At 38.3% G+C, this 18,290-nt stretch overlaps 1 protein-coding gene across 1 annotated transcript in view; it reads left to right on the forward strand.

Annotated features, from left to right (window-relative positions):
• The window catches only part of necab1 (N-terminal EF-hand calcium binding protein 1), a 30,953-nt gene extending 12,874 nt beyond the window's left edge, over nucleotides 1-18,079 (forward strand). The window contains exons 6-13 of the mRNA XM_060864865.1: nucleotides 2,338-2,474; nucleotides 8,011-8,132; nucleotides 9,203-9,279; nucleotides 10,271-10,324; nucleotides 13,655-13,767; nucleotides 15,056-15,133; nucleotides 15,304-15,395; nucleotides 15,485-18,079. Coding sequence (XP_060720848.1) covers nucleotides 2,338-2,474; nucleotides 8,011-8,132; nucleotides 9,203-9,279; nucleotides 10,271-10,324; nucleotides 13,655-13,767; nucleotides 15,056-15,133; nucleotides 15,304-15,395; nucleotides 15,485-15,513 — 702 coding nt within the window. The 3' untranslated portion in view covers nucleotides 15,514-18,079. The remainder of the gene's footprint in view (nucleotides 1-2,337; nucleotides 2,475-8,010; nucleotides 8,133-9,202; nucleotides 9,280-10,270; nucleotides 10,325-13,654; nucleotides 13,768-15,055; nucleotides 15,134-15,303; nucleotides 15,396-15,484) is intronic.
• The last annotated feature ends 211 nt before the right edge of the window (nucleotides 18,080-18,290 follow it).

Consider the following 18,290-nt stretch of genomic DNA (forward strand, 5'->3'; position numbering starts at 1 on the left):
GGCTTTTGCATATACAGTGTATGTAAAATATGTTTATGCGTATGTACACGCCTCAATCCAGTAGAAAAGTAGGAAAAGCTGTCTGCTCTGCTAGATGATGCTTTCTGTTGACGAAAATTGCTGCAGGTGATAGTGGTCTGGGCTGCTGGGACTCACATCTGGCCTCTTAAAGGTCATCTCTCTGTCTCTGTCTCTACAAACCCCATTCATTCTGCTTTGATCTTACCTCTCAAAACATGCAGGAGGGCAAACGTCTGTCACAATTGTCTGCAGTATTCATTTTAGATGCAAGGCTGTTTAAAAAAATGAGTGGAGATGCTCTATCACCAGCCAGTGTCAAACATTACAGTTATAGAACATTTAATAACTGTTTTATTGATTCTGTTGTGTCTTTTGGTTTGGAGCTGATCATCTGTAACCTTAGTCTTGTAGCTGGTAGCATGTGTTTTATGGACAAGTTTCATTCTAATCTATCCAAGTTGGTAATGTGTGAAAATGGAAAAAAAAATTTTTTAATACTTTTTTCACCTTGATGTTAAGTATCTAAAATTTTAAAATGTTCTTGCAAACACATCACCATTTAATGTACTAAACAATTTTATATAACCTCCGACATTGACGCTTAACAAAAAAACACCAAAATAAAACATAAAAATACATATAACAAATAGTGTCTTGTATTAAATAAACTATTTTTTTATTTTATAATTGGGCGATTGTCTGACTATCTTTTCCCTATTTATAAAATATGAAATTCAATACAACAGTTCTACTAAAAAGGAATTAAATTTGTGTTAAAATTGTCAGTATTTGAAATCACAGTACCTTTTAGATCATTCTGGTACATATTTAAATCTTATTATTTAATCGAGTTCTATGTTGCTTTTGTCTTGTGTTCTTATTCCATTTTAATCAGTTTTACCCCCACATGGGGTATTCTGCTACCTTTTTACAAGATTCATTCATTCATCTTCTACCGCTTATCCGAACTACCTCGGGTCACGGGGAGCCTGTGCCTATCTCAGGCGTCATCGGGCATTAAGGCAGGATACACCCTGGACGGAGTGCCAACCCATCGCAGGGCCTTTTTTACAAGATGTTTTTGAAAACTTTTCGGACGTTTTCTCAGGTTGAGAAAAAAAATTGTGACAAAAATTGCTTTAGTCAGAGCGTTTTTTTGTGTGTGTTTTGGTATTAGAATGATAATTTCAGTTATTTTTTTAAGTTATTAACATTTCTTAATAGGCTGGACAAGCGTTTATTTTCATGAACAATGTAAGCGACACATTTTTTGACTTTTTGACTTTCAGCAGAAAAGCAGATAAATCCATATTTCAGACACATTTATTTATTTGTTTGAAATATTTTAGATTTGTTCTGATAATTCCAAAAGCTTAAACATTATTTTATATAGACATTTTTATTTATATATGTGTTTAATCAGAGGCGTAGGTCAAGAGCGTTGTTCACAACAGCCTAGCCTTTAAATAACACACAGCTTCAGAGATCCACTTTTAGTCTATTGAACATGAGACAGATCCCAATGAAAACTGATTAAGAGTCAGCTCCTTGTTGTTCAAGTTTTCACATCTTGACACACTTTTGATCTGGCATATCTACTGCATTTAATTAAAAAACCTGATGCGTGACCTTGCCGAGCGCACATTCTCCATCTCCACAATCAGATACCTGATTGAATTATCCACATGGGGCTCGGAGCTTTGGCACCAGGTGTTTGTGCTAATTTCATCTTGATGCATTTGAGTTACAATGTGTTTTTTACCCAGTTTTATTCCACACACTGGTGGGAGTCATGTTTGAGCAATGCTCTAAAAAGCTTCATTAGAATTAAAGTAAAAAGAGTGAAAGAGAATGCCCAGTCAATCACTTTACTCCTTCAGAAAGCAAGAGCAGTTGGGTCTGTTCATTAAAACAGTATAGAATTCTAGATGGATTTTTTTTTTCCCATTTCTCTTTAACATGATGTATTAGTTAAAAGTTGAGTTACAGTTACAATTGTAATCCTTAAAGCTGTAATAATTACAAACAACAATATATGATTTCATTCTATATGATGGACAAATCAAGTTTCTTTCATTAACCCTGCAACTAACGTGAATTTGCACCTGGTAGATGCACCAACCCCTGAAATTCATACTACACATACCCAAGGTCTAATAAAATGAATTTGACATAAATAATAAGTGTCATCTAATACGTTTTGCTACTCCCTGCCTTCTTGCCATCCATGGTAATTGACAGAACCTTGTTAGAGTGTATAAAATAGTTTTATTCTAGAAACTATTGAGTTATAAACACTGTTCCTCTGACATGCAGGATTACCAGGAGGCCACGCACCTAGAGCAGTTTGTGACTCGATTTCTGCTGAAGGAGACAACGAGCCAGCTGCAGTCTCTTCAGAGCTCATTGGAGTGTGCCGTGGAGACCACAGCTGAGCAGACACGGCAGGAAAGGCAAGATTTCTGGGTTACACTGACTCTGGTACTCAATGTACAGCAACCACAACATACCAGTATGCATATATTCATAGTGTGGTGTAAAGTATGACAGACGGCACAACGGTTAAGGTGTTGGTCTACTGATTGAAAGGGCCACTAAGCTGCCACTCCTGGGCCCCTGAGCAAAGCCCTCAACCCTCAATTGCTCAGCTGTATGAATGAAATAAATGTAAGTCGCTTTATATAAGGGAGTCTTCCAAATGCCATGAATCTAAATCTAATTTCTGAGGTATGGTGAGGATTGGTTCATAGGTGGGGTGATGTGATGTAGTACTACCCCATAGTTGAATATTTTTCCCTGCTTTAGAGTGCTGAAAAATAATCAACTTCAGGGTTGAGCATCACACACCATGTCATTCATCACTTTTTATAACACACAAATAAAGCACACCTCTTCATGTTTTTATTCCTTGAAACATATCAACTTGCTAAGGATGCCCCAATTTTTTTGAAGATATTGCAAAGTTTTTATTTTTAATTTCTGTTATCCTTAATGTCCAACAAACAATTCAGTCCCTAAACTGATCAAATGCAGGTTTGGCCATAATAACTACATCTAAAGTACAGAGAAATGAAATAAACCTTTAGATAATGTGTCAGTCAATTAAAAGTGAGCGCATCCCACTCAAAATGTTATCAGGTGCAGTTGCTAATTTACTGGTGCTCAAGTACTACAAATTATAAAGTAATTGCTTTTCACCAATATAATTAAAAAATATCATGTTTAGGTAAAAATAAAAATTGTATTATTTATATAAAATGACAGTTTTTGCATGAAAACCCATTCACCCTCTGTAAGTTTGCTGGTCATTTAAATTACTAACACAACATTGAGTTTATGTAAAACCAATATTTACTATTAGGAAGAATTTACATCTGCATTCAGAGCTTTGATTTTACAGCTAGTTTTATTTGCAGACATTTTACACTCTTCAATCTGTTTGTTGTATATTTTTTTGTATATACTTTGAGTATATACTACTGTATGTAGTGCTGTGACTCCCCTAGTGAGTTGCGTGCGATGTCTGATTGCAAAGTTTGAACATCTTTACTACAATGTGTTCTGACACTGAGGTAATATTTACATCTCTGAGTCATGTGAAGGCTGCAGCTGCCGTAGGGAAAAGCTAATTTTAGAGAGAGCAGCTTAAAAATGAATCAGTTTTTCCCCAACACCAACGTAATTGCATGCTTAGGAATGTTGTATATGTGTGGGATTGATAAAAAACTAGAGAAAGACCATCCTTACCACTTTTCTGCTTTGTGCACTGCTGTCATCTTCTGATCCCTCATAGATTACATCATATAGAATTGTCCATGCAAAACTATCACTTCATTTGCAAAATAATATGTACACTTCGCATTTTAATCATTGCTAAGTGGGGGAATGAATATAGTTTCGGATTGACTGAATGGTTTTTTTTTTGCGCTCAGTGACTCAGTGAGTGTTAAGATGCAGAGGGCAATGAAAGGGTTGAACTGCCGTGCTTCAATCATTCCTGTGAGCACATTCACAGACTCTCTAATCAGTTTCTCTCCTGTCTGCTTCCCTGCTTTACTCTTGGATGGATTTTTCTCAGCGCACAAAAAAAGAACAGTTAATAGGTTCTCTTGTTATTTTTTCGCACAAGATCCGATAGTGAATGCCTTCGACATACTGTATATCCTCTAGTTTTGGAGCTGCTAATGTACTTAAGGAGGCACTTTTAAAACGTTGCTGTGTTACCTGTATAAACTAAAGATGCGCTAATACAATTTCCCACTGAGACAATAAAAATTCCCTCCACTGGTTTCCGTTAGCTTTACGCATCAGATTCAAAACATTGACGCTTGCCTACAAAGCCAAAAATGGACCAGCTCCCTCTTACCTCAGAGCTACCAGCACTGCTCGACTGGTTCCACCATCTCTCAGGGTAAGAGGCAAGTAATACTCTTTTCTGTTCTGGCACTAAGGTGGTGGAATGAACTTCCCCTAGAGGTCTGGACAGCTGAGTCACTGGCTATTTTTAAACAACATTTGAAGACCAACTTATTCATGAAACACTTCAACTAGCACTTCCTTCCCTGTTTGTTGCATATATGTTTAAAAAAAAAACAACAAAAAATAAACTTTATGAACAATGTTTTAGACTCATGGTATCTTAAGTATGTTACCTAGTGAACCAATGAGTTAATGTATCCAATGATAGCGACTTAAGCACTTCTGTACGTCGCTCTGGATAAGGGCTTCTGCCAAATGCTGTAAATGTAAATGTAAATGTAAATGTACCAGTGCAGCTTTACAGAACTATGTACATTTAAGATATAAGTTTAAAATGAATAAATTAACCATAAAACTATAACTCCTTCAGAAAGACAAATAAGCAGCAAGAATCATGCCTTATCAGTTTCTAATATAAACAGAAAAGCTGTGTTTGCTGATAGAGCTTTTTCATTAAAGCCACAGAAAAGCTTTCAGTTCTGCTGATTGTCTTTTCTTGTAATTTGCACTTTGATTAGACAGTGTTTGCTAACTGTGTTCACCTTTAGTGTTTTGTCCTAAGACGTTTTGAAAAATTAGATCAGTACTCATGACATCTTATGGACTTGTCGGTGAAGAACTAAATAACAGGCTTAAAAAACTCATTTATTTACTCCATGTACATGTCAGTTATAAGCTCCATGAATCTACTGGCATCCATCCATCCATTTTCTACCGCTTATCCAGGGCCGGGTCGCGGGGGCAGCAGTCTAAGCAGGGACGCCCAGACTTCCCTCTCCCCAGACACTTCCTCCAGCTCTTCCGGGGGAATACCGAGGCGTTCCCAGGCCAGCCGAGAGACATAGTCCCTCCAGCGTGTCCTAGGTCATCCCCGGGGCCTCCTCCCGGTTGGACATGCCCAAAACACCTCCCCAGGGAGGCGTCCAGGAGGCATCCGGGACAGATGCCTGAGCCACCTTAGCTGACTCCTCTCGATGTGGAGGAGCATCAGCTCTACTCCGAGCTCCTCCCCAGTGACCGAGCTCCTCACCCTATCTCTAAGGGAGCACCCAGCCACCCTGCGGAGGAAACTCATTTCGGCCGCCTGTATCCGGGATCTTGTCCTTTCGGTCATGACCCAAAGCTCATGGCCATAGGTGAGGGTAGGAACGTAGATGGACTGGTAAATAGAGAGCTTCAAACTTGGCTGCAAACCATCCCAGTGCATGCTGAAGGTCCTGATTTGAGGAAGCCAACAGGACAACATCATCTGCAAAAAGCAGAGTCAAAATCCTGTGGTCCTCAAGCCAGACTCCCTCCGGCCCCAGACTGCGCCTAGAAATCCTGTCCATATAGATAATGAACAGGACCGGTGACAAAGGGCAGCCATGCCGGAGTCCAACCTGCACCGGGAACAAGTCTGACTTACTGCCGGCAATGCGAACCAAGCTCCTGCTCCGGTCATATAGGGACCGGACAGCCCTTAGCAGAGGGCCCCGGACCCCATACTCCCAGAGCACCCCCCCACAGGTCACCACGAGGGACACAGTCAAATGCCTTCTCCAGATCCACAAAACACATGTGGACTGCTTGGGCAAACTCCCATGAACCCTCCAGCAACCTGGCGAGGGTATAGAGATGGTCTAGTGTACCACGACCGGGACGAAACCCGCTGAGATCGACGAAAACCGCTTAGTCTGAGATCTGTCTTTTTATATATATCTGTCTTTTTATATACATTTTTTATTACACTTGTAATGGCTCTTCTAAGCAAACACTACTTTTTATTTCCACTATGTCCTGTGCTGATGATCAGGTTTGTTTAGAATAGTTGACTAGTGCAGATAGAAATGAGCTCCGCTGATTTTCTATTCTGTCTGAAGTGTTCAGTCTGGACCTCTGATCGGTGGCTAAAAGCCGCAGGATGAAACGAGGGAGGTTGGGTGCATGACAGAGACTCTTTTAGTGTACATTTACTCCATGGCTTTCATCTGACCGACACACACACACACACACACACACACACACAAACACACACACAAAATAGTTTTTAAAATGCAAAGTCATTTCTTGTTTACACAACAATAAATAAAAAATCTTGAACAGACCTAGAAACATAGACTGTCTACTAATCTTTAGGGGCTCCAAAAAGACTCCAAAAAAAACAGAAATCTGAAAATGACAGTAAAAAATATCTATTTTATTATAGGATCAAACATCTTTAACACCTGCTCTGTGGCATTAGTCCTACTTGTTCAAATTCTAAAGCTTCAGCTTTGTCCACTCCCCACAGTTTGTGCAGGTGTGATTTTGGCTCTCACTGAGTCGGCTTCACGTTTGTAGAGCAGCATGGACACTGACTTCTCCTGTTGGTGATTATGGTCCTGAAATAAGACACATTGAACCGTGTGGGATGTGCTCCCCTCAGGACCCTCGTTGTGTAACAGTGTCTTCAAGCATAATGAGGACACAGCTGAGCTGTAATCCTGACACCTGCCCTCCTCTGTTTGTTTCTAAAAACCGGTGTGCTAAAATACACACTAATAAGAAGAAACCCAGAATAGATGGTGTCTGGTTGTCACTGGGAAATTATTCAGGCTCTACTGGATAAAAAATGGCCCAGTGGTAGTAGTTTGTAAGGAAAATTTATTTTTAATAAAAATTTAAATCATATTAATTATGTTAAAAAAATACTTCCGATTAGTTTAGTCAAACAGCCAACCAGTTTGACCTTTAAGAGTGACTGCATCATGAGGTTGTAGTTTGGTGACTACGCTGAAACTGAAGACTCCTTCACAAAATAGCAAGAAGGATCAAACATTAGCTTATAGAGATTAGGAAAACTTTAGATACTGTGGCATGGAAATGACAGCATGAGAGCACAAGGATAGTGCGCTGACTGACTGAAAGAGTGTGCTAATGATGAGTGCTTAATTAGCCGTGAAACAAACTGCAGGTGCCGATACTGCCAGTGCCAACAGCAATATATAAGACAATACAATGATTCTTAGCAATGCAAAGGCATTATTTGCTATTGCAATGGCAAATGAACTATGTAAATGAAAATGTACAATGTTAGCCAAAGATGAAAATGGTATGAGACTGAATTTTTTTTAATTCTGAAGGGTCACATTTGGAAAAAAAAAACATCTTTTGTTTGTAACTGGTGATAGGGTGACTTTTTATTTTTTATTTACTTTACAATTATTTAATTATTGTACTTAAATAATTTCTAATAACACACTGTCACCGTTACATTATTACACAATATCTTTATCGATTCCTTACATGCACTCTATATATATATGCAGGAATGTATATCTAAATAAATCAGTATCTACATATTTTTATGCAAAATTTCATCTTTTTCTTGCACAGAGGATGCACACAACAATTTATTGATGTTGAATATCATTTTCAGAGGAAACATTTGGCTTCATTTGATAAAGCTTGGTGTCTATGACCTTTCAACATTGTTTGTGTCTGTGTGTGTGCGTGTATGTGTGTGTGCTTTTGTGGTTTCATTTATAGGCAAGCACCCCTGAAGCCTGAGGTGCTGTCGATTCAATGGTCAGGAAGGCGATCCAATCGAAGACTCCAAAGGAATAACAGCTTGTCTCCGAACAACCCACTTCTTACCCTTGTCAATTCAGGTGTGTTTATTCTTAGCTTCAGAGCTTGCCACAGAGCAACAGAGCTTGTCTGCACTGCTCAGAGCTTGGGAGAATTTGTATGACAAATCTTTATTCATCTACTGGACCTTTGCACCGTTTAAAAGCTGACTGATATCTCTGTGAAAAGACATTATTCACTTGGCAGAAGGCGCTTTAATACAAAGTGACTTAGACGTAAATGCATAATAAAACCCAGGCATATACTGTGCATGAATTTCAATTAACTAGTGCATAGAACTGCTCCATTATGAAACATTATTCCACTGCACAGTAAATTTTACAAACCTTAGGGTTAGATTTAGGGTATTGTATAGAAATGTATTATTTGCTTACAGTATATTTAAGATTTGTGTCAGGAGAGTCTGGTGTCAGTGCTTTGTAACAATAAGAAGGTAAGAAGGATATACATTTTCCATCACAGGAAAGTCTTCAGGACAGGAGTGTTGGAGAACTTCACAAGCTATGGGGGTGGGGAGAGAGAGAGAGAGAGAGAGAGAGAGAGAGAGAGAGAGAGAGAGAGAGATAGATGACTGGTGAGAGATGACTAGTGTGAGAGAGAGAGAGAGAGAGAGAGAGAGAGAGAGAGAGAGAGAGAGAGAGAGAGAGAGAGAGAGATGACTTGTGAGAGAGAGAGAGAGAGAGAGAGAGAGAGAGAGATGACTGGTGAGAGATGACTAGTGAGAGAGAGAGAGAGAGAGAGAGAGAGATGACTTGTGAGAGAGAGATGACTTGTGAAAGAGAGCGAAAGAGAGAGAGAGATGACTAGTGAGAGAGAGAGAGAGAGAGAGAGATGACTTGTGAGAGAGAGAGAGAGAGAGAGAGAGAGAGAGAGAGAGAGAGATGACTGGTGAGAGAATGAATGTTTCTTGCTGTTGTAATATCAGTTGCTTTAAGAATTATAAGACATAAAGACAGAGTTTTGATTTTGAACAAGGAAAGTCTTTAGAGAATACTTAAATCTAGTTAATAAAGAGAATAGATAAAGACAGCGGACGAGAGAAAGAACGAGCTTTAGCTCTGTTTGCTGAACTGTTTTCCTTTCTTTCTAGGTGTCTATGAGGAGGACAGTCAGTGGATGATCCAGATAAACAGACTACAGAAGCTGATCGATCGCCTGGAGAAGAAGGTAACGTGAACTAATCCAGCTGCAGATCACATCATTTAATTGTCTGTATAATTACACACCAGTTGATGATTCATACCATAAACAATGTAATTGATGTCCATGAAATTTCTGGGACATTTCTTTTCCCTTCCCTTCACTTTGTTTCTTTTATCCTTTCTTTTATTTATTTATTTGCTTTATTTTACTTTTCCATCCTTCTACTCCTCACTCATTATTCATTTTCTCCCTCTCTCTTTATCATTCATTGTTTTTCTCTTTCCATTTTTCTTAGTTCTGATGCCTCATTGTCTTTCCCCCTTTAATCTTTTCTCCCCGCTTTCATTTTTGCTCTTTATGTCTGTCTTTTTCTTCCTTCTTTTCCATCCATCTTTCACGTGTGACCCTTTTCAGATCCCTTTCAGATTCCTCAGTGCCTTTGATTTCATTGCCCCATCTATCCCTTCCTCCTCTTTCTTTCTTTCTTTCTTTCTTTCTTTCTTTCTTTCTTTCTTTCTTTCTTTCTTTCTTTCTTTTTCTTCCTCCTCTTTCTTTCTTTCTTTCTTTCTTTCTTTCTTTCTTTCTTTCTTTCTTTCTTTCTTTCTTTCTTTCTTTCTCTTGATCTCTCCGTTCTCATTTCCACTCTTCCACTTGCATTGCCTTTTTTGCTCTTCTTCTTTTTCCTTTCTTCTTCTGTTTTCTTTTTCATCTCTCTCACTGTCTGTATCTCTCCCTCACTTTGGCTTTTTCTCTTTCAAAAATGTTCCTTTGCCTCCTTCTTCATTTATTTCCTCACCCTTTCATTGTCCCTTTCTCTTTCTTCACTTTGTGTCCTTCACTTCTTCTTTCTCTCCTCCAATGTCTCACTCTTCATATTTATTCCCATCAATCTGCCTTTTAGTTGATATTGAAATTTTTGTGTTTTGTTTCCAGGTTACAGAAAGATAACTGGAACTCACTGAGAGAAGGTTTGGTGGTTGCTGTAACTGAAGTTATGTTTTTCTTTCTGGGTTAGGAGCTGCGTCTGGAGCCGGTAGAAGAGGAGGTCTCAGAAGGCTCCACCAAATCGGTACCTTATTTCCAGCTCCTCTCTGTGCTCCCTCAGTAACCACAACCAGTACTACACCCTCTCTATACTGTTGTCTAGGAAACCACACAGCTCTCAGGTTTTCTGTTTTTCATCTGTCTGTTGCTCTTTCACTTGTCATTTGTCAGTTCCATCGTTCAGAAATTATTTGAACCAGTCTCATATGACGGTGCTGAGAGATCGTTATCTCTCTTTCTTACTGTATGTGCGTGTAAGAGAGAAAGAGAGAGCGATAAAAATAGGTCTGAGCAACACTTGGCCCCTTGTGAGGATCTGTGCTGAGCAGCAGAATGTGTGACAATGTGATCACAGTGTTTATCTACAAACATCAGAATGAATATGCTTTTGCTTCGACACATATACACAGAAACAATTATCCAGACATGCAGAGATGTAGAGGAAAAGCCGGCAACATCTGGAGCTAGTGAAGCTCTTTTATAAGAATTGTAAAAACCGTAACTGTGTTCTAAATGTATCCAGCTGTGGCCAGAAGACCATTATAAATGATGATTATAATTAGTATGTTTTATAAAGGAATCAAGCCCCATCCACATGTATATAAAACATTCATTTTATTATTCCATCCAACACAAATTACACCAAATAAGGTGGAACTACTGCTTACGTTTAGACATTGCTTTGTCCAAAATCTTAGACATTTTATATATTTGGACAAGGCCCCACTTAAAACTAGCTAGCTAACTGGCTAATATAGTGATTATGTTAAATAAAAAAATATTACTGTTGGTTGCTTGCTAATGAGCTAATATTCCCTTTATGTAAATCTACAAAATCTCCAAGTTGGAAGTTAGCTTAAAAATGTATGTATTTTATGTAAAACAAACAAAAGAATTGTAATTATGCTAGCTAGCTATTTAGCTAATATTAAAACTAATGTTTTTTTTAAATTAGCTTAACATTGCCTTTATGTAAACAGCTTAATGTAAACAATCTTTATAGCTAGCTAACTAGCTTGTATTATCATTATGAAACTGCAGACATAAAATGTTATATTTACTCAAAATGTATTTTTAACATATTCTTAAAATGCAAGCTTTATGTTGTGTAGTAAAACTGTGTAATAAGACATTTGTGAAATAACAGTTGTTTATCTCAGAAGTAAAATCCTTTCATTTAAGAAACCAAATTATTCATTTCCTCCTCTGACCTGTGATATACTGCACACGGTTTCTTTGGCCAAATGTGTGTGTGTGTATGTGTGTGTGTGCATAATGGAGGAGGATAAACAGATCATTTATGACTCATGAAATGCTCTTCTCCAAGCGATGCTTAACTGCCCATAGTCATAAATTTGTCTTTCGTCAGTGATTAAAACAGGCAGTGACGTAACCTGGCAATGTTTTGCCCCCCCAGTGTGTGTGTTTGTGTGTGTGTGTGTGTGCATGAGAGATAGAGAGAGGGAGAGAGAGAGAGAGAGAGAGAGAGAGAGAGAGAGAGAGAGAGAGAGAGAGAGAGAGAGAGAGCTATTACACTTCACAGTGTATTTGTTTAGATGTGCATTGTACTACATAAAGTGACAAAAATCAGAGCAGTAACCATCAGGTTGGTAAATAAACATCCAGATGAGAAAAACACTTATAGTAAATGTATATAAAAATTTACACATAACACCCAGATCTGTTATTTATTATTTCTACCGATGAGACACAATACTGTGTATTTTTAGATAATGGTGTTGATGTGTGGGTCGATTCCCTGCTTTACATAAATATAGGTGTAAGAGAACTGTTTGGATTGCATCCATATTCTTCTTCACACAAGGATCTAAAATCATTTTTTTTATTTTTAGTAGTGATTTCATATGTAAACAATTCAGTGTGTTTTATTTATTGTGTATGGTGTAAGAAATGATGTAGATAAGCATATAAGGATTATAGGACATGACATGGATTGTGGACTGGCTATAGTACAGAACAGTGTGTAAGGTTGCATGTAAAGTTGGTATAATGCACTTGGAGAAGACTTTATGAGAGGTGGCACCACTCTAGTGCCCACAGTGAGGTCAGTACTGACCCCGGGGAGATGACTATCACTTCCTTTTTGGTTCAGTTGAGCCTTGTTAAACCCATCAGCAGGTTTCTGCACCGCTTGTCAAACACAGGCCATTAGTGAGATTTCGTACCCTGTGGATGGGGACCTGGTCATACTGGAAGTGACCACTCCCACAAAAAGGAGTGCTTCATCATAAGATAAAGGTGATCAGTCAGAAAAAAGCTTCATATTTAATCGCAGTGATGTTTATATTTTCAAGATTTGCTAAGGAGACAAGGTGAACCAAGCCATCATCAGAATGTTGTTAAGTCTTATGCACTGAAGATACTGTGGCCTTTTCTGTCTTTTTCCGTTTAATTGTCTATCAGTAGGTCACAGGTGCCTCATTAATGTTATGCAGAGTGATTTCCACCGTGTGAGAGTAAAGCGTATAAAAGAACAGCAGCGCTGATGTTTTATACATTGACATCCATGTGTTTTTGAACACCAGAGTCGTGTATTTTCATTATAGTTTAATTACCATTAGTGTCACAGACAAAACAAACGATAATTAAAGGAGAAACATATCAGATATATCAAAGTCTTAAATCGTTGTCTTTAAAGACTAGCTGCTTTCCATTCTAATCAAAGCAACTAGAGCGAATAACATTTAAGCTCATAAACAGTTTTTGCATAATTGAACCTGTCTGATTGCTCCATATTCTCCACTTCTGCTTGAAGCTTTTGCACTTCATTATCAAAAATGAATTTTTGAGTCTCTGATGATATGTGACCTTCATCATTCTCTGTGTTTAAGTCACTATCCTCATTCTCCTTCTTGTCTGCCAGCTGCTGTCACTACACTGCATGTCTGTTTCCTCCCTCTAGGTCCCTTAAGTTCAAAATCCATCAGTGATTCTTGTCAATTCTACCAAATCATCTCAGAATACGAATGTTGATCTGGTAGCACTTGTCACATTTCTGTTTCCCTTTATTCATCAAGATTTGTTAACTACTTAGTGATAAATGTACCACTGACCAGGTCTACTCTTTATATATACTTGTTATATACTCTTATTTTCAGACATGTCATGATGTGTTTTTATTTTGTAGAAATAACAATTATTCACTAATATGAGTTATTCAGTCATGCTTCATCATTTGCATAAAGATAACCAGGGATATAATGCATGTTATCTCAAGTAAAAATGCATTTATCAGTCATTTTCACCTAACAGATCTTAAATTAGGTCCATGAAGATAAATTTATAAAGAGAACATGAAGGCTCTTGTATAAAGCGCTGTTTGTTCTCTTTTTAGCACATTCTGATAGTGCAGAGACAGCTGTCCGTAATGGAGGACGAGCTGGAGGAGTTCCGCATGGCTCTGCGGCAGTACGTTGATTGTGCCAGCATCCAGACAGGCAGCCTCCAGTGAGTACGCACCTCCATCTCTGCCACTGCGCCATGTCTGAAGGCTTAAAAATATCGCACGTCAAAATGTTTCCTTTCCATTAGACACTCTAGGTTGAGATAAATCTTGCAATATAAATGTTACATTTTTCACAAGGGCTGGCATCAGAGAGGTTAAGGAGGTTGATGTGTCAGTTACCATGTGGTGAAGAAACTAGGACAAGATAAAAGTGACATGCAGCGCATTAAGCCATGTGGTTCGATTTTCCTCATGGGGCACTGAAGTTATTCACATATGAAAGTTTTGCCAAGTTTTCACATTAGTTTCATGATTATCAGAGGCTGGAGCTTGTGAGCATGGAGATTTGGAGAAAATTGGAGTAAAGTGTGTTTCTTGTGGTTTTAGCTCACAGTGACTGGGTCATGGTCAGTTCAGAGATTTAATCCTACCACAAAATAGTGCATAGTCAATTTATATTAAACATATGCAGTGCTTCGAACACCCTTAATAAAATAAACATAAGGCATATCTGATGTCTATTAGACCTCTAGTTTATATGCGATGCATGCGTTTTTTTTTCCCTGAGTCTATAGAAGTAGCACGTTCCCAATTCTACTCTGAACTGAGTAAAGCGTTCACTAGTAAATTCATTCATGCTTCATAACCAGGGATTAACAAAGATCCATGCAATTACAAGTAAATATTAATTTATAATTTTTACATAACAGATCCCATACTGTGTATTTGAATACATTTCTAAAGATTACACTTTATATTTGTACATTTTACTTTACTGAGTCTAATTTGAGCTTAATTAGACCCGATTGTGCTCATTAAAGTAACAGTTTATATCTGATGCCTATAGAATCATCACCACATATCTCATGCTATTGAATCTTCACCTAGCTTTATTCTCAGAGTGATGAATGGCTGACATGTTCCTCAGGACCTTCTTCAGCTGTCCGTTGAGAACAGTGCCTGAATTACACTGTTAATCTAATCTTACTGTACATTGTTCCACATACAAAACATCGCTGGACAGAGTGCCTTAATCAGTCCTGCAGTATTGTGCTAATTCCTGCTCTAACCCAAGTGACTCATTAAAACGTGTGAAGTCATTAAAAGAATGTCTATTACCTAGAGATTTGAATTTGTAGAGCAGGAAAAACATCTAAAACACGTCCATTTGCAACTGATGGTTTCAATGGAAAAACAAATCATTACCTGAGAGTAATTTCTATGGTTAAAAAACAACAATTCAGTGGAATGCTACACAAGCATCGTTAATGATTGGTCATTTGTCGGCAGTGTTGCTGTTGAGCGGATTGCTAACGAGACTCGCTTCATACTCTATGAGTTCTGGGAGCACAGCAGTTTGTGGAAGAAGTAAGTCCTAGTTTTATTTTAGCCAGTTCCTAATGTGCATGCCTGATCATTACTTAGTTATTTATCCAAATTCCTTAGTGAAATCAGAAAACTGAAGGTCAGTGGAGTGTGTGATCACATTACAGGGCTGTAATATTGTGGTCTCTTATGTAGTGGTTTTCTTTGTGTAGTCATCTGCAGACGAACTACAGCAAAACCTTCCAGAGGGCCAACGTGGATTTCTTGGAGACGCCGGAAATTACGACAACTATGCTGGTACCAGGTACAGTGAGCATACTTGCCACTGTGTTGTACGAGAACGAGATGATATTTGTATAATTGTGATTATTTGTGTTCTTCTTTCTTCTCCAGCATCATGGTGGGTCCTGAACAACAATTAGAACCACAATAATTAACAACGATAAAAAGGAAACAGAGATTATCATTATTATTGTTACACTTCCTGTGAAATTGTGGTGAAAATCATCAGACCTCCATGCTCCATCATCGTTAGCTCTTTAAAATATGTACATTCATAGATTTACTGTATAAAGCAGTGGCCTAGTCACCAAACTTGATGGTACTCTATCCACTTTATTTTTACACGTGGAATAAGTTTGTGTGAGTTTTTGTTTTTTTGTTTGAATCATTACTTGCTGCAGTGGCATAGTCAGGAAATGAGAAATCAGGATACTTCACAGCAGGTTCTGTACAGTTAAATTGATAAGTGTGGTTTTCTTGTGCATTATGGGTGAATGTCAGACAGCAGTAGAATTGGTGCTATTCTGAAGTTGTCATTCAATTATTTGTGGCACTATCATCGGCCGATCTTGCCATGTTTATAATGTTAATAGGCACAAGAAATAAAACACCTTTATTAGAGTTCTGCTGAAAATCATGAAACTGTAACAAGATAACATCTTTGCTCATAAAACCAGATCTTCCCTTCTTTTTCTTCTCCAGCAGTACACCATATTTCACTGGGTTTTACCTTGATATCTTCCAAAGCAAACTGGAAAAATGCATAATTCCAATTGGTTAAAGGTAGGGTCTCCGATTTTTGAGAAATGCTTCAGAAAACTGAGTCGGGCCGAATAATATACAAAAATCAAAACAAACGTGTAGCCAATGAGCAGAAAGGGGTGGGGCTTGTCAATATGCGGCAGAGAGAGTGTTCACTGCGCATGTGTGACATTAGCAGAAAGCGGTTTTAACATTGACATGGAGGATAAAAACAAAGAAAGAAAGTGAAGAAAGGCTTATGATAAGACAAGAAGTAGGACCCGTGTTAATATAGGATCAACTTTCCAGCACTGGAGAGAACTGAAGGAGCGGGAAGTTGGCGCATATTCACAGATTGGAGTTTCCCGAGTCAATAACTCCTGAGCTAAACGCTGTTACCACACAAATAACACCTCTTTTCTATCGTAGTAATGTAGAGACGCAGCTACAACCGCGTTTTGTGTAGTAACAGCGTTTAGCTCAGGAGTTATTGACTCGGGAAATTCAACTTTACTTAAGACGCTGAGGCGCTTTTTTCCTTCTCGATAGGTGAGTGATGTTGGTTTTGCTTTGTTACACAGAACTAATATATGCCGTTCTTTGCATGATTATGCTTGTGTGTCATTTTTGCTTGTTTGTTTATCTGCAATCGGTTTGTTCTTCACTTCGGCTATGATAAAGACACATTTCTTTCCATTATTTGCCTGGGTTACGTATGTATGTGTGGGCGGAGCTATCAATACAGGGGTGGGACCCATTTGGGTTAGGGGCGTGTTTGTTTTGGTGATTTCAAACGTCCACATTGGCTTTCAAAAATCAGAGACCCCACCTTTAATCCTGTTTTTTTCCGGTTTCTCAACATAGCATTTGGTAGCCAATAAAATGTGATTAAACAAACTGATGGACAAAGTGTAATAAAGACTGTTAAATAAGAAGAAATCATAACAATGACTTCATTGACCTTTTCTGCAGATAATCACTGCGCAAAACTGGCTGTGATGTCAGTGACACCAGCTAATCGTGGCCAACAAAAATCATGTCCTAGCTAGGAAATTGGAGGGTGAAGAAATGGGAGAAAACGGGGTTAAAAGATGACACTTTTTTTTATTTAAAAAAAACGGAGCACGGTGGCTTAGTGGTTAGCACGTTCGCCTCACACCTCCAGGGTTGGGGGTTCGATTCCCGCCTCCGCCTTGTGTGTGTGGAGTTTGCATGTTCTCACCGTGCCTCGGGGTTTCCTCCGGGTACTTCGGTTTCCTCCCCCGGTCCAAAGACATGCATGGTAGGTTGATTGGCATCTCTGGAAAATTGTCCGTAGTGTGTGAATGAGAGTGTGTGTGTGTGCCCTGCGATGGGTTGACACTCCGTCCAGGGTGTATCCTGCCTTGATGCCCGATGAGATAGGCACAGACTCCCCGTGACCCGAGGTAGTTCGGATAAGCGGTAGAAAATGAATAAATGAATTTAGAAACGCTCTAAATTACTTTATTTCATTGGAACATACTTCTATTCTAACGGAATATACCAAAATATATATTTCCTTACACAGATACAAGTATCACACAAGATATTTATGTTCTACAGTTAATAATATGAGTTTTTTGTCTATAAGCTTCCATTAATAAGGCTCTCATAAAATCAACAGTCCCAGTAGGATCTTAGATTGAACAGTTAAGGATTCTGTAATCTGCTATTCTGAATCATTTTCTTTGGTGATTAAATTGAAATAAATCTCCAAGGGGTTCAGCAAAGTTGTATTTTAGCTCAAAGATTGTTCCTGTCAATGTGCTAAAAACCGATTCAGAATAAAATGATCACAATGCTGGCATTCACTGATCAGCACCTCATTAATCTGTGACTCAGTGCTACAGTGACTGTGATCTGCAATGTCCTGTACGGTTGTAGCTAGACTGTGTAAGTGTCAGCACTGTTACATAAGTGCTTCCTTAAGTAGCAGTACTTGTGATCAACCCTGCTCTTCCCTCAGCAGTTTCTGTATAAAATTCACTACAGTTGCTGTATTTTATGGAATTTGTTCATTGTGAATAAAGATAAGGCTAAAGTCATCATGCCTTTTGTGTCATAATAAATACATATAGAAATGTATAAATAAAAATACATCTAATCTTGCTCTACTTACTATTATATTATAGTTTCATTGACATCATAGATTAAA

This window comes from Tachysurus vachellii, chromosome 3 (genome assembly GCF_030014155.1).
Source record: "Tachysurus vachellii isolate PV-2020 chromosome 3, HZAU_Pvac_v1, whole genome shotgun sequence".
NCBI classification, from domain to species: Eukaryota; Metazoa; Chordata; class Actinopteri; order Siluriformes; family Bagridae; genus Tachysurus; species Tachysurus vachellii.